The 15,742-nt window shown below is 41.7% G+C and overlaps 1 protein-coding gene across 1 annotated transcript in view; it reads left to right on the top strand.

Moving 5' to 3' along the window:
- The first annotated feature begins 278 nt into the window (after positions 1–278).
- Positions 279–15,742, top strand: part of LOC142596485 (synaptic vesicle glycoprotein 2C-like) — a 91,880-nt gene continuing 76,416 nt past the window's right edge. Inside the window, exon 1 of the mRNA XM_075725607.1 lies at positions 279–858. Within this exon, the coding sequence (XP_075581722.1) occupies positions 279–858 (580 nt within the window). The remainder of the gene's footprint in view (positions 859–15,742) is intronic.

Genomic DNA, 15,742 nt, shown 5'->3' with positions numbered 1-15,742 from the left:
TGTTTGCATCTCTGAAGAAAATCCATGTTTGTATATTTGAAGCCCTGAATTATAGTGTGCAGTGCTTAAATGAAAATTGGTATGGTATTGTATCAGTGTGAAGAAGCAAATAACAAGGAGCAAAGTATAAACTTTTTTCTCTCATATTTTGCAGGTCACATATTACAGCTTCACATGTTCTTGGGCTTTTTCTATTGATGTCCAGCATGCAATAGATATTGAAAACGGTATTTGGCAGGTCCCTCTGCAGCAGAACAGCAATCTTTCTTTGATACAAAATGGAGGAAACATACAAAGATAGGACTTCATTAGTGAAAGGGGCAAAAGATATTGCCAAAGAGGTGAAGAGGCAAGCAGTGAAAAAAATGAATAAAGCTGTTGACAAAGCTCAGGATGGCTACACACAGAGGTCCTACAACCAATTCCAGGATGAGGAAGATGACGACGATTACTATGTCGAAGGAGGAAATTATGGTGTAGAAGCTAATGATGATGAAGAATCAAGTGAAGCAACTGAAGGACATGACGAAGATGATGAAATTTATGAAGGGGAGTATCAGGGGATCCCCAACATGGGGCAGGGCAAGGATGGCATGGTGGCCCTCGGGCAGCCTATGCGTGATGAATATAAGGATCATCATGAACTGGAAACAGAGAGGAAAGCTGATGAAGAAGAGCTAGCACAGCAATATGAACTGATAATACAAGAATGTGGCCATGGTCGTTTCCAGTGGGCCCTCTTCTTTGTGTTGGGAATGGCTCTAATGGCTGATGGGATTGAAGTTTTTGTAGTTGGATTTGTGTTGCCCAGTGCTGAAACAGATATGTGTATACCCAATTCTGGATCAGGATGGCTCGGTGAGTAAAGTCTTTGCTCTGTCTTTGTGCTGTTACAAGTGTTGTTTATAATATGCCTAAATATGAATTTGTCAACACTAATGCTTATATAAAAATATATTTGTACTGAATATAAATTAGCAAGCCACAAAGTGCATTAACAGCTATTAGGGATTTAATGAAGATTATAGTTTTCTTTTTAGATAATTTTCTTTTTCAGTCAGCACATATGTGGATCCATGCTGACCTCTTGGGCTCTGGCACTGATGAGACAGGACTGTACCTTGATGAGACAGGTTGCAGTCTCAGGCCTAAAGACATTGTTTTAGCTCTTAGCCTGCCTGCATCTTATCCTTTTGGTTTTACATGCAGCTCAGAACTGGACTGATTTTAGGTTAATTCTCTGGGCTCTGATTTGGGTGTACCTTTCTACATAACTTTGTTTCTATGTCTTCGCATGCAGACTGTTCTTAAGTTTTATAGATTTTTTTTCTATAAAATTTAAATTGCAGCCTTTTCTTTCCTCAGCATCTCTGCATCTGAAATAATGAAACATTCTTTTCCCTAAGCTAGGCAAAGCTAGCCTTTCCCAGCTATATCTGTTCAGAATGCCATGCCACTGCTGACCATCTCCTCACTGGTTCCCCCATGGGACCAGTAAGTGCTCACCTTCATGTGCAAGACTCTTGACAGCTGCACTGCTGTCACTATTGCTAGCAGTGGGTACAGGCTGACTCCTGCTTCTGACTGCCCCACGATGCCAGTCTTTGAGGCCCCAGTTGGCACACTTTTTCAGACAGATACCTCCATCCCTTTTTTGTACTTTATCGCCTCAGCACTAGAAAAAAAAAGTCATATAAAGGTCCCAGGATTAAGTGATTATCTTCTTTAAACCTTTTTTTGCATTCATGCCAACAAAACCGGACAACTGGTTAGCCACTCAAATGCTATGACTACCATCCTTTCCAGAGGCCAATGGTTCCTCATTGCTTCATCATATTCTCCCCAGTCTGTTTTGAATCCATATATCATCCCCTGTATAAAGTTTAGACTGAATGATCTCTTGAGCATGAATAGCCTTTTTTGTTCTGTGTTACTTAACACATTGCTTAGCACAATGATATCCAAGTCCTTGATAAGGGCTCACAGATAGTACAGTAACAAAACCAGAAATAATCTTTATATGTAAAAGATATTCTTAGTTAATTAGCCATACAGACATTTTCTTCTGTCTAAAAAACTCAAGTATCATGGTAAATCACTGGGCTGATGATGCAGGTATTATGAATATGAAGAGCAACAAACAGCTTGCTTTGGAAATTGAAGGATTTTATGAAACCCCATGTTTAGTGTCAAATAATGCCTTGATGTAATAGTTTTCTCTGATATTATCAGAATATAATAATCACATTTTGTATAACATTTGTAGGAAGAGTATCAGAGGCATCAACTAGGTCTTTTGGGCTGAAGAAGTTTTCAGTTTGGGACAACAGGCATGTCCCTACTACTTCTGCATTGATTACCAATTTGCATGTTAGCTAGTTTGATGCAATGCTTTCTACATCTACTCTATCTTAAAACCTACCAAATATAATCTAACATAGTTCTAATCTACACAGTCTTTCCTCTTACACAGGAGGAAGTACTCCCCAGAAGCTCAGTAATTGATGTGAAGTGCTTATAAACTCTGCTAAGAATACCAGATTGATTTTTTTCCCCCCATAGTTTAAAAAAGTACTGGCTTGCCAGATGTTTCCTACTTAATTCCATTGTCTGTTTTTTGTACTGATCTTTTGCAACAACTTTTTTTTGATATTCACCAACAAATGCCTTCCATGAAACTTACAATTACAAATACAAGTTCTTCACACGGAACAGAATGACCCAAATCACAGGCTAGGCACTGACCAGCTAGGTAGAAAAATAGCTCTGCAGAAGAGGATCTAGGGCTCCTAGTAGGAAACAAGTTGAACACAGGTCAGTCAGCAGTGCCTTGCAGCAATGAAGGCTAACTGCATTCTGAGCTACATTAGCAAGTGTGGCCACTAAATGATTATATTCCTTTCTCAACACTAGAGAGGCCACATGTGTTCTGTTGTGGAGCCACCTGGTAGAAGAAATGAACAAATTAAGGTAAGTCCAGTAAAGGACCACTAAGGTGGTTAGAGGGCTGGAATACATGGCATATAAGCAGCAGCTAAAGGAACTGGGCTCATTTATCTTGGAGAAAAGAAGTCTAAGAGGGGATCTGACTGTAGTATTTGGCTACATAATTGTCCCTTGCCTGGTTATGGAGGGATGGGGCCAGGAAGGCCAAGGCACAGCTGGAGCACAACTTGGCAAGGGACACAAAGAATAACAAGAAGGGCTTCTACAGGCATTTCAGCCAGAAAAGGAACGTCAAAGAAAGCGTGCCCCCTGGATGAACACGACTGGCAAACTGGTAACAACAGACGAGGAGAAGGCTGAGGTACTCAACAACGTCTTTGCCTCAGTCTTCACTGGCAGTCTCTCTTCCCACACCTCTCCAGTGGATGGACCGCAAGACAGGGACTGGGGGAGCAAAGTCCCTCCCACTGTAAGGGAAGATCAGGTTCATGACCACCTGAGGAACCTCAATGTACACAAGTCTATGGGACCTGATGAGATGCACCCCAGAGTCCTGAGGGAATTGGCTGATGTAGTTGCCAAGCCACTCTCCATGATATTTGAAAAGTCATGGCAGTCAGGTGAAGTCCCTGCTGACTGGAAAAAGGGGAATGTTGTGCCCATATTTGAAAAGGGTAGAAAGGAGGACCCTGGGAACTACCGACCTGCCAGCCTCACCTCTGTGCCTGGGAAGATCATGGAACAGATCCTCCTAGAAGCTATGCTCAAGCACATGGAGGACAGGGAGGTGATTCGAGACAGCCAGCACGGCTTCACCAAGGGAAAATCTTGCCTCACCAACCTAGTGGCCTTCTGTGATGGAGTGACTGCATCAGTGGATGAGGGAAGAGCTACGGATGTCATCTATCTGGACTTCTGTAAGGCCTTTGACATGGTCCCCCACAACATCCTTCTCTCTAAATTGGAGAGAGATGGATTTGATGGGAGGACTATTTGGTGGATAAGGAATTGGTTGGATGGTTGCATCCAGAGGGTAGTGGTCAAGACCACATTAAAACGAAGAGTTTTGATGACACATTACATATGTCAATTTCTTCTAGCTTTTCTTAACAAATAAGCTTTTGTTAGGATAAATGTGTGATGGGCAAAGTGTCTTCAAAGACTCAGAGAAAACAGTTTATCAGACAGACAGACTTTTTATCTGACTTTTTTCGGGATGATACAAAGTTAGGAGAGTAATGTAAACTAGGAAAATTAAGAAAATGGTGTAAAGTGACACTGGCTTTACAACCGTAGTGTTAAAGGTCTACATTCTCAAGGATAGGCAAATGTGGCCAGTTTGCAAATTTCTTCATGTCATGGTAGCTGGACGGAAATAATTTCCTGTATAGTGGTGTTCTGGTTTAACCCCAGTCGGCAACTAAGCACTACACAGCCGCTCACGAACCCTCCCCCCGCCCCAGTGGGATGGGGGAGAGAATCGGAAAAAAAAAGTAAAACCCGTGGTTTGAGATAACAGCAGGTTAATAGCACAGCAGAGGAAGAGATAGTAACAATAAAAATAATAATGATAAAAGAATATACAAGCAAGTGATGCACAATGCAATTGCTCACCACCCGCTGACTGATACCCAACCAGTCCCCGAGCAACGATCACTGCCCCCTAGCCAAGTTATAAAGCAAAGTATATAAATCAAGTTTATATACTGCCCATGAAGTCATATGGTATGGAATAGCCCTTTGGGCAGTTTGGATCAACTGTCCTGGCTGTGCCCCCTCCCAGCTTCTTGTTGGCAGAGCATGGGAAGCTGAAAAAGTCCTTGACTAGTATAGCAACAACTAAAATATCAGTGTGTTATCAGCATTATTCTCATCCTAAACCCAAACCACAGCACTATGCCTGCTACTAGGAAGAAAATTGACTCTATCCCAGCTGAAACTAGGACGGTATCCACCCCTTATTCTATACCATCTATGTCATGCACAGGTCCTACCCTTTTGAATACATTCCAATTAATCACCACTTTTCTCGTTCAGCAATATCTAAAGCCAGCTGGATGGCTTTCACCTCTGCAAACTGACTCAACTCCCCTTCTCCTTCAGCAGTTTCTGCCACTTGTCGTATAGGACTCCATACAGCAGCTTTCCACCTCCGATGCTTTCCCACAAGACGACAGGACCCATCAGTGAACAGGGCATATTGCTTCTCATTTTCTGGCAGTTTATTATACAGTGGGGCCTCTTCAGCACGTGTCACCTCCTCCTCTGGTGTTATTCAAAAATCCTTGCCTTCTGGCCAGTCCATGATCACTTCCAAGATTCCTGGGCGACTGGGGTTTCCTATTCGAGCCCGTTGTGTGATCAATGCAACCCACTTACTCCACGTAGCATCAGTTGCATGATGTGTAGAGGGGACCCTCCCTTTGAACATCCAGCCCAACACCGGCAGTCGGGGTGCCAGCAGGAGCTGGGCTTCAGTACCAACCACTTCTGAAGCAGCTCGAACCCCTTCATATGCTGCCAGTATCTCTTTCTCAGTTGGAGGATAGCGGGCTTTGGATCCTCTGTATCCCTGACTCCAAAACCCTCGGGGTCGACCTCGAGTCTCCCCTGGTGCTTTCTGCCAGAGGCTCCAGGTAGGGCCATTCTCCCCGGCTGCAGTGTAGAGCACATTTTTAATATCCTGCCCTGCCCGGACTGGCCCAAGGGCTACTGCATGAACTATCTCCCGTTTAATTTGTTCAAAGCTTGTTGTTGCTCAGGGCCCCATTTGAAATCGTTCTTCTTCCGGGTCACTTGATAGAGAGGGCTTACGATCTGGCTGTAATTTGGAATATGCATTCTCCAAAAACCCACAATGCCTAAGAAAGCTTGCGTTTCCTTTTTGCTAGTTGGTGGGGACATAGCTGTTATTTTGTTGATCACATCCATTGGGATCTGACGACGTCCATCTTGCCATTTTATTCCTAAAAACTGGATCTCCTGTGCAGGTCCCTTGACCTTACATCTGTTTTATGGCAAAACCAGCCTTCAGAAGGATTTGGACTATTTTCTTTCCCTTCTCAAAAACTTCTTCTGCTGTGTTGCCCCACACAATGATGGCATCAATGTACTGCAGATGTTCTGGAGCTTCACCCTGTTCCAGTGCCGTCTGGATCAGTCCATGGCAAATGGTGGGGCTGTGCTTCCACCCCTGGGGCAGTCGGTTCCAGGTGTACTGAACACCCCTCCAGGTAAAAGAAACTGGGGCCTGTACTCTGTTGCCAAATGGTTTGAGAAAAATGCATTAGCAATATCACTTGTGTCATATCACTTGGCTGCCTTTGTCTCCAGCTCATATTGAATTTCTGGCATGTCCACCACAGTAGACTCAGCAGTGGCGTGACTTCATTCAGGCTGCGGTAGTCCACTATTGGTCTCCACTCCCCATTATACTTTCGCACTGGCCATATGGGACTGTTAAAGGGTGAGCGAGTCTTCCTGATCACTCCCTGGCTCTCCAGTCGACGAATCCGGTTATGGATGGGAATCAGGGAGTCTCGGTTGGTGCAATATTGGCGCCGATGCACTGTTGTCGTAGAGACTAGCACCTGTTGTTCTTCGACCCTCAGCAACCCCACAACAGAAGGGCCCTGTGAGAGACCAGGCAAGGTGGACAGCTGTTTAATTTCCTCCGTCTCCAAGGCAGCTATACCAAAAGCCCACCGGTACCCTTTTGGGTCCTTGAAATACCCTCTCCTGAGGCAGTCTATGCCAAGGATGCACGGAGCGTCTGGGCCAGTCACAGTGGGGTGCTTCTGCCACTCATTCCCAGTTAGGCTCACTTCGGCCTCCAGTACAGTGAGCTGTTGGGATCCCCCTGTCACTCCAGAAATACAGATGGGTTCTGCCCCTCTATAGCTTGATGGCATTAGGGTACACTGTGCACCGGTGTCCACTAGAGCCTTATACTCCTGTGGGTCTGACGGGCCAGGCCATGGAATCCACACAGTCCAGGAAACCCGGTTGTCCCTTTCCTCCACCTGGCTGGAGGCAGGGCCCCTCTAACACTGGTCATAGTATTCGTTGTTCGCTCCTTGTAAATGTGAATCAGGAGTCCCTTGATTAAGATCGGGAGTAAAATTAGCCTTCTTACTCTGTCTGGGGAACTGCTCACTGGAAACTGGAGCTGCAATTTTCCTGGGAGAACCACGTTTTGTAAAAGTTTTTCCTTGCAACTCATGCACCCATACCTACTCCCCACCTGTACGGAGCAGTATCTCAGCCATTAGGAATCAAGGTCTTTATGCTCAAGAGAGAGGGTGGAGAGCGTACACACCACGGGGCACCCTGTGGTTTTACCTGCGTGACCACAGAGCAGACATGAGGAAGTGGGATGGGAAATCTACCTCGACCCTAGAGGCATGGGTGCAGTTTCCAGTGAGCAGTTCCCCAGTGTCCTGGTTTCGGCTGGGATAGAGTTCTTCTCCTTCTCATTCTTCTCCTACTAAATCCAAAACACAGCACTGTGCCTGCTACTAGGAACAAAATTAACTCTATCCCAGCTGAAACCAGGACAACTGTTTAGCAGTGGAGAGCCTCATATGAGGTTGAGGGAGTATGGATGAATAAAACCCATGTGATGTGTCACTTTCTGTGCTGTGTATTGCTTTTTGTGGCATTTGTTTGACCTGCTCATTTTCACAGCACACAAATATTTTCCGTATCTGCTAGAATTCAGAGCCATTTTTCAAGGTTGGTTCTGAAGTTGCCACTAGCAAGCCTTTTTAAATGGAGATCATGAACTGATAGACACGGTCATCTAAACAATTTTCCATTTAGACTTTATAACAGTGCCTCCTGGCACTATTGTAAATACATAATTAAAAATCCTGTTTAGCATCACCAGCACCTGCAGGTGTATTGGCACTGTACAGAGTGATTCTGATCCATTATTCCTCATTCTGATGTTGGATTAGTTAATCTAATTCATTGACTCTAAATGGGAAAGCAGAAAGAAGTGCGACCATTAGCAAAGGGAGTTTCCTTTTTCATTCATATGCTCTTACATGCTAGGTGAAGAAGACCAGGACTCTTGTCGGATGCTGTGGGAGATGTGTGGGTTAGACCATTATTAATTTTGGTAACCTGTTCTTGAGTTTAGGCCTAATTCAATATCTTTTTCTGAAGCCAGTAGGATGTCTTTGGGTTTGTTTTTAATTTTTTTAGCATTGTTTCTCTTCCCCCACCCTTTCACTTCATCAGAACAAAGGTGGTAACAACCACTGTATAGATGAAAGAAAATAAAAAAGTTATTTCCTCCCATTTACAAGGAAACAAGTTTGCACAGTATTGGAATATAGTTGCAGTAAGGAGAGTTAATGGCTGATTAAACACTGAAGAAATACCCAACTGTTAGCTTTAATATTGTATGGATGCCTTTCATAGAATCATAGAACCATAGAATCACAGAATGCTTTGGGTGGGAAGGGACCTTTAGAGCCCACCCAGCCCAACCCCCCTGCAGTGACAGGGACAGCTTTAACCAGAGCAGGGTGCTCAGAGCCCCGTCCAACCTGACCTGGAATGTTGCCAGGGATGGGGCATCTCCCACCTCTCTGGGCAACCTGTGCCAGTGCCTCACCACCCTCAGTGTAAAAAACTTCTTTCTAATGTCTAGTCTAAATCTATTCTTCTTTAGTTTAAATCCGTTATTCCATTTCTTAGAAGCATAGTTTTATTAATTAGTTCTTAGTATCACGTTCTTTGATTTGCCAAATTAGATGCATCTGCTATTAATGTAAATGTAAATACTTTTGGGTTTTTGTTTTAATTCAGCACTAATTAAAAGTTGGTGATATTCATGGACTGCTCTGTTTTGAGTCAGAAGCAGGACTAGGCAAATAAGAAATTAACATTCAGGCAATAAAACATGTAGCCAAAATGAACAGTTTTGATATGAAATGAGATGATTAATGTTGATGACTGTGTGGGCAATTTAAGCTTTAGTGAAATATATATTTTTGCTTTGAAATTTAATTAATCCTAGCACATTGTACAGTAAGTGCTGTGCACTCTTCAATCATATGCAGCATTTATAATCATTCTGATTCTCAGGATTGCCATAGAAGTGCATTTCAAACTGCAAAGTCACAGCAATTTCTAGCATGACAGGGTCAATTCAGAGCTGGGCAAAGAGTGCATTGAATTTAGCATCTAAATCTGAAAGGAGAAAAATCCAGAGGAACCTTCACAGTTGCAGTAGAAGAAAACAGGAATTAAGGGTATTAGGACAGCTTAACTAGGTGTGTTTTATCCAAAGCTTGTCTGTTAGGATTGTCTCTCTAATGCCAGAAGGAACTGTTGGATCAAAGGAGAAGACAGTGTGAAAATATGTTCAGTGATAGCACCTAGGGAATCTGTCAACAGTTTCACATCATCACCTGGGAATGCATGGGTTTTGGATAAAGTCTGTCCTCTATATATTGCATATTGGTAACAACAGTCTTTTAAAAATATTTTTTATATGGGAAGACAAATACCACATATTGGCTGGTTCTTACAGCCCCATGTTGCTAAATTTGAATGCTGATTGATTGTGCTGTGAGTATCAAGGAAGCAATGCTTTGGTCTTTTTCTCTATAATGCATTGTTGATTTAGCTAGCCAAGCAACAGCAGTATAAAATAGCAGTATGCTGCCATTTGCTGCAATAATCACTACCAGTATTCAGTTTGTAAATGATTCTAATGAAGAAAATAGAATAACTCTGATCTGAGAAATCTGTTACAGAATAAATAAAAATGATGCTAGCATCTGGTAGTAGATTGCACTTTTTTAAAGACTTAATTATTGACATAACAACTTTCTTAAGGCAGAAGTGATGATGACAATGTACTGCAAAGGTACTGGTTTACCGTATTCTCTGTTTTGCTGCCTTATCAGAAAATACAGCTGTGAAGAAAATTCCCCATCCTAGCAATTAATCTACTACCTGTCACAGTCTCTGCAGTTACTGAGCTGCTTCTATGCATTTGTTAATTTATCTAATTTGGATCTGAGGAAAAGCAGGAGCAGTTATTCATTTTGTTATTACAGTATTTTAATCAAAATAATATCTGGGTACACAGGAAACTCATCTGTTAAGACAGAGTATTATTTCATTATTTAAAAAAATATGTATCAGCATACCTGTTTGTATAAAGTTTAGATATCTTATAAGGTGAATGTCCCTGGAACTGTAAGGAGATTTAATAGCATACATACTATTAAAGCAACAAAATCTTTTGTTTTTCTAAATTGACAGGTAACGTAAAGGTCCAGAGCTAAATCATCTTGTTCTGCACTTACTACATAAAACAGAATTAGTCTCATAAGCTCAATGAGAGAAAATATGGAGGCAAAATGCCTTTTTTTTCCCTCTTGGAATTAAAGTGAGCCTTACACCACAAACACCTCAAGTTGTAAAGCACACACTTGAGCTACAGGAAACAAATCAAAAGTAGACATATTAGCCACATAAACTGTCCTGGTTTCATCTGGGATAGAGTTAATTTTCTTCCCAGTAGCAGGCACAGTGCTGTGTTTTGGATTTAGGATGAGAAGAATGCTGATAACACACTGATGTTTTAGTTGTTGCTCAGTGCTGCTTATGCCAGTCAAGGACTTTTCAGCTTCCCATGCTCTGCCAGGGGCACAAGAAACTGGGAGGGGGCACAGACAGAATAGTTGATCCAAACTGCCCCAAGGGCTGTTCCATACCATATGACGTCATGCTCAGTATAGAAACTGGGGGGGGTTGGCTGGGGAGCAGCGATCGCTGCTTGGGGACTGGCTGGGCATCGGTCGGCGGGTGGTGAGCAATTGCATTGGGCATCACTTGCTTTGGATATTATTATTACTGTTATTATATTGTTATTATTACTATTATTTTCCTTTATTTCAATGATTAAACTGTTCTTATCTCAACCCAGGAGTGTTTCTCACTCTTACTCCTCCGATTCTCTCCCCCATCCCATCGGGGTAGGGGGAGTGAGCGAGCGGCTGCGTGGTGCTGAGTTGCTGCCTGGGGCTAAACCACAACATAAACTTAGCACAAGCATGCCAGAGGAAACAAACAAAAAAATAACTAATACCTGAATGAAATCTGTGCGAATGATTGTTTTAGGACCCTTTGACATTCATGTGAGTCATATTTCTGATATAGCACTGGAAAAGCTTTGGTCAGACCTCTCCAGCTATGGGTTTTCATCTCTGGAATTTCCTCTAGAATGGACACACACTGGGGTAGATTAATGATTTGGAAATACATGCAAGTTGTTTTCCTGAACAGACTGCTTTTTTTTTTTTTTTAATTTCATGGAGAGGACAGAACTGTTCTCACTTCTTTCCTCCCAGGAAAAGAAATTGTCTTCCTGGCTCAACTTGGACCTTTGTAAGAGCACAGCTGGGTAGTCTGGGTAGCCATGCTGTGAGACCATTTTCACTTTGGTCTCAATGTTAAATCAAGACAAATATATTGCAGGTATTTGTTGATCTAAAATTTTGTTGATCTAAAATTGCATTGTCAAATTTTGTCTTGCATTATGTGCTTTCTGCTTTCTGAGTATGCCATAAGTCCCATTCACTTAGTTTCAGTTGTCGTCCAACTATTTTGGAGGTTCCTTAGTGGGCTTCTTCATCTACTTCCTTTTTCTAATTCAGTTCTCTGCAAAAATTTGGACTTGATCATTTTGAAAGGTTAAAAATATGGAAAAAATGTGTTTGTTGTTTTTCAAAATTTCCATTTAATATTTTGTACTTTTTCTAGGCTCTATCTAAGTTTAGTATTTGTGAGGCTTCTCTTTAGAGGTTGTGGTGGGTTGATCCTGGCTGGATGCCAAGGGCCCACCAAAGCCGCTCTGTCGCTCCCCTTCTCAGCTGGACAGGGGAGAGAAAATATAATGAAAGGCTCATGGGTCAAGATAAGGACAGGGAGAGATCACTCAGCAATTACCGTCATGGGCAAAACAGACTCGACTTGGGGAAAATCAGTTTAATTTATTACCAGTCAAATCAGAGTAGGCTAATGAAAAGTAAAATCAAATCTTAAAGCACCTTCCCCCCCACCCCTCCCTTCTTCCCAGGCTCAACTTCACTGCTGATTTCTCTACCTCCTCCCCCCGAGCAGCGCACAGGGATGGGGAATGGGGGTTGTGGTCAGTTCATCACGCGTTGTCTCTGCCGCTCTTTCCTCCTCAGGGGAGGACTCCTCACACTCTTCCCCTGCTCCAGCATGGGGTCCCTCCCACGGGAGACAGTCCTCCATGAACTGCTCCAGCGTGGGTCCTTCCCACAAGCTGCAGTTCTTCACGAACTGCTCCAGCGTGGGTCCCCCACGGGGTCACAAGTCCTGCCAGCAAACCTGCTCCAGCGTGGGCTCCTCTCCCCATGGGCCCACAGTTCCTGCCAGGAGCCTGCTCCAGCATGGGCTTCCCATGGGTCACAGCCTCCTTTGGGCATCCACCTGCTCCAGTGTGGGGTCCTCCATGGGCTGCAGGTGGCTATCTGCTCCACCATGGACCTCCATGGGCTGCAGGGGGACAGCTGCCTCACCATGGTCTTCACCAGGGGCTGCAGGGGAATGCTTGTTCCAGTACCTGGAGCACCTCCTCCCCCTCCTTCTTCACTGGCCTTGGTGTCTGCAGTCCTTCCTCTCACATATTCTCACTCCTCACTCCAGCTGCAGTTTGTGCCGGGTTGTTTTTCACCCTCCTTCTTAAATCTGTTATCACAGAGGTGCTCCCACTGTTGCTGATGGGCTCGGCCTTGCCCAGCAGTGGGTCCATCTTGGAGCCGGCTGGCATTGGCTCTATTGGACATGGGGGAAGCTTCTAGCAGCTTCTCACAGAAACCACCCCTGTAGCCCCCTGCTCCAAAAGCCTTGCCACACAAATCCAATAGAGAGGTACAGTACTTCTCTACCTCACGACAGTTTTCCTTTGACTAAATCAATCATCAAATTATGCCTGTCATACTATTATAAACCTGTGTTGTTTGTCTATATTGCTGATCATGTTTTTTCCCCTATTATCTTAAAGACACACATTATCTTAAAGCTTTGCAAACAGAACTGTTGAGTTACTTTCTCTTTCATTTTCCCACCTACACTGGTTAACTGAATGTGATCTTGCTTTTGCTCAGCTTTGCTTTCAGTCCCATTTTCCTGACTTTCATGGTTGAGTTCCTCTGTCAAATATTGCAGTTCATCAGTATTGTCTGAGAACAGCATCATTTTGTCTGAGAACCAGATATGTTCACTTGATTTCTATTTATGTGAAGTTTCTGGATTGGTATCAGATTGAATGTCATCAGATGTTTTGTAGGTATGTTTGAGAGTGGTATAAGGAGTTAGTCTGTGCTTGTTTTCTTCTTTCTGTTGATGGAGTAGAGGGACTATTTGTTGTATTGTTTTTACTTGATTGATTTGAGCTATGAGTTATATACTGTGTATTCTTGGTAGCCTTTACATCAGAGCATTTCCCTGAGTTATTTTCCTATGTAAATACTAGGGAAATAGACTTTTAGAAATTAATAAACATTTTTAAAAATTGATTTGGATTGAAACAATGGTTTTTAGTTTTCTTCCCTTCATGAAAACATTAACATTTGTGTATTGCTCAGACAGTTTCAGAAGAGGAGATGAGGTTGCCTTTTTTTCACTGATCTCACTGGGATTCAGTGTCTTCCTTCCTCTCAATGAGTGTGAATTTATATCTTTCTTTTGGATATTTATTATGGAGATAAAGTTGTGCTTTTTTACTGACTGTGAAGGATATCCAGAATGTCTTGTGCACTAAGCAGCTAAAAAATACGCAAAAGCTAAATGGTCTGTCATGCAAAGACTTGCCTCTTAGGAATTATTACTATTAGAGAACTAAGCATACAGGTTACTCAGTTGCAAGTCACACTTGAAGGTCCAAGAATCACTACAGTGTGATAGACACTATACAAACTTTTATATTGAGACTGAAGAGCTTCAGCGTTCATTTTAAAATAGCTTTATACCTTTCATGTATTTAAACAGACAAACCCTATTACCACCATCATTGCTAAAAAAAATTCTAATAATGTAATAGTAAGAAAAACTTGACTGTTTGTAAATATATATTAAGTAGAAGAGCAAAAAGCTTCAAAATGAATGTGTAATTAAGCATCTGCACTAGAGAGTATGAAATTGCAGATTGAAGTCTGTCTGCAGCTGTCCTGAAAGGGGATGCAGGAGGAGTGGATAGTCTGAAGAGTAGTAATAGAAAAAGAGCCTGATATGCATTTGGGGATTTGCATATATTGCATATTATTAGGTAAAAGCAATCATTTAAAATCTGAAGTTAAGACAAAATGATTGCTGTGGGAAACAGCTAGCATTTGGATAAAGGAAATCTATGGCTAGAGAAGTCTTGAACTTGCAAGGACTCATGCAAAATTTTAATTTTAATTAATATGGTTGCTGGCTCACACATTTGTTGGAAAGCAGAACCTATCATCTATTTCAGATGGCTGAACAATTAATGTTTTACTCCTTTAACCATTTAGATCTACACCTAAAAATTTACCATTCCATAAATATACAGTTTGTTGTTCCACCACTTCAAGCACTGTTTAGATAAAAGAAGAAATGGTTGTTATGTAGGAATATTCATTTGTGGCAGTTCTTTATGTAAGAATGTTGAATGTTAGTACCTCTGAGGAGGTGAATGGCATAATATAACAAATAAGAACTGAAGATCTAATGTTCTGACTACACAGATGGTTTTAGACATCCAAAGACAATGGCTTTAGAAAATTGAGTTGTTCTGCCACTTCTGGAGTTATTACAGTTTTCTTATATTTGTCTTCTTAATGGAAAAGCATTTGCTTTAATTACCTCTTATTATGAACAATTTAATTAGACATTATGTTTGACTGAAGTTAGTTGTTGCATGGGTTGCAATTCTTTTCAAAGTCTTTTTTGATCAAAGAAACAATTGACAGATAATAAGTATAGTTGTAAAAGATTATTGTCTTGAAACTCTGAATATGCTGTTTATCAGGGTTAAAACAAAGATAAATCTGGATATTCTTACTCATTATGATGCTTATAGGCATTGGAGTTCTGCACTATGAATTTTATATTCTAAACAGAAACATATAGGAAGATCTCAGTACAAATAAAAAAAACACTGATTAAAGTACAGTATAATCTTATGAAAGGAGTTTTTCTCCTGTTGGAGCTGTCTTAGGTCTGCATTTATAATCTCGTTTTCCAAAATATAAATAATCTCTTAATCTTATTTTTAGAGTTATTTTTTAATGAGAGTACTTTTTCCAGTTCTATGAAATGCGTTCCTCACTCAGACAAATGGCCTAAACAACACAAAAGGAAAAAACAACTTCAGACTAGTTTTATATCTACTTTATAATAGGTGTGTTAAAGCAAAAGACGACCATCAGTGAGTCCCATAGCCTGAGTCTATCTGTTGCAAGGAAGTCCGTCTTAAATTTAAGTGCTTGCTTTTTGCCCAATGAAGTGTATACTTACAGACTGATTTTCAGAAGGGTTTGGCTATCATTTAGATATCAGGATATGAATTGCAACAGCCAGTCAATTAATAAAGTTATGGCAGCACAAGGAGTAAAATCCTGTTTAACTGAACCTCAGTGATGGATCATACATGTATTCTTATCCCATTGCTTAAATTGCCTATAACTAGGGTTTGGACACTGAGGGATTTCTTGGTTGGCTGCTTTGTTTTTAAAAGGATGTGCACACAGCATCTTTCAGGTTGCTAGTAACAGCT

The sequence above is a fragment of the Pelecanus crispus genome, chromosome W, assembly GCF_030463565.1.
Source record: "Pelecanus crispus isolate bPelCri1 chromosome W, bPelCri1.pri, whole genome shotgun sequence".
NCBI lineage: Eukaryota > Metazoa > Chordata > Aves > Pelecaniformes > Pelecanidae > Pelecanus > Pelecanus crispus.
Note: the sequence above shows the minus strand (reverse complement) of the source record. Positions and strands in the feature narration are given on the sequence as shown.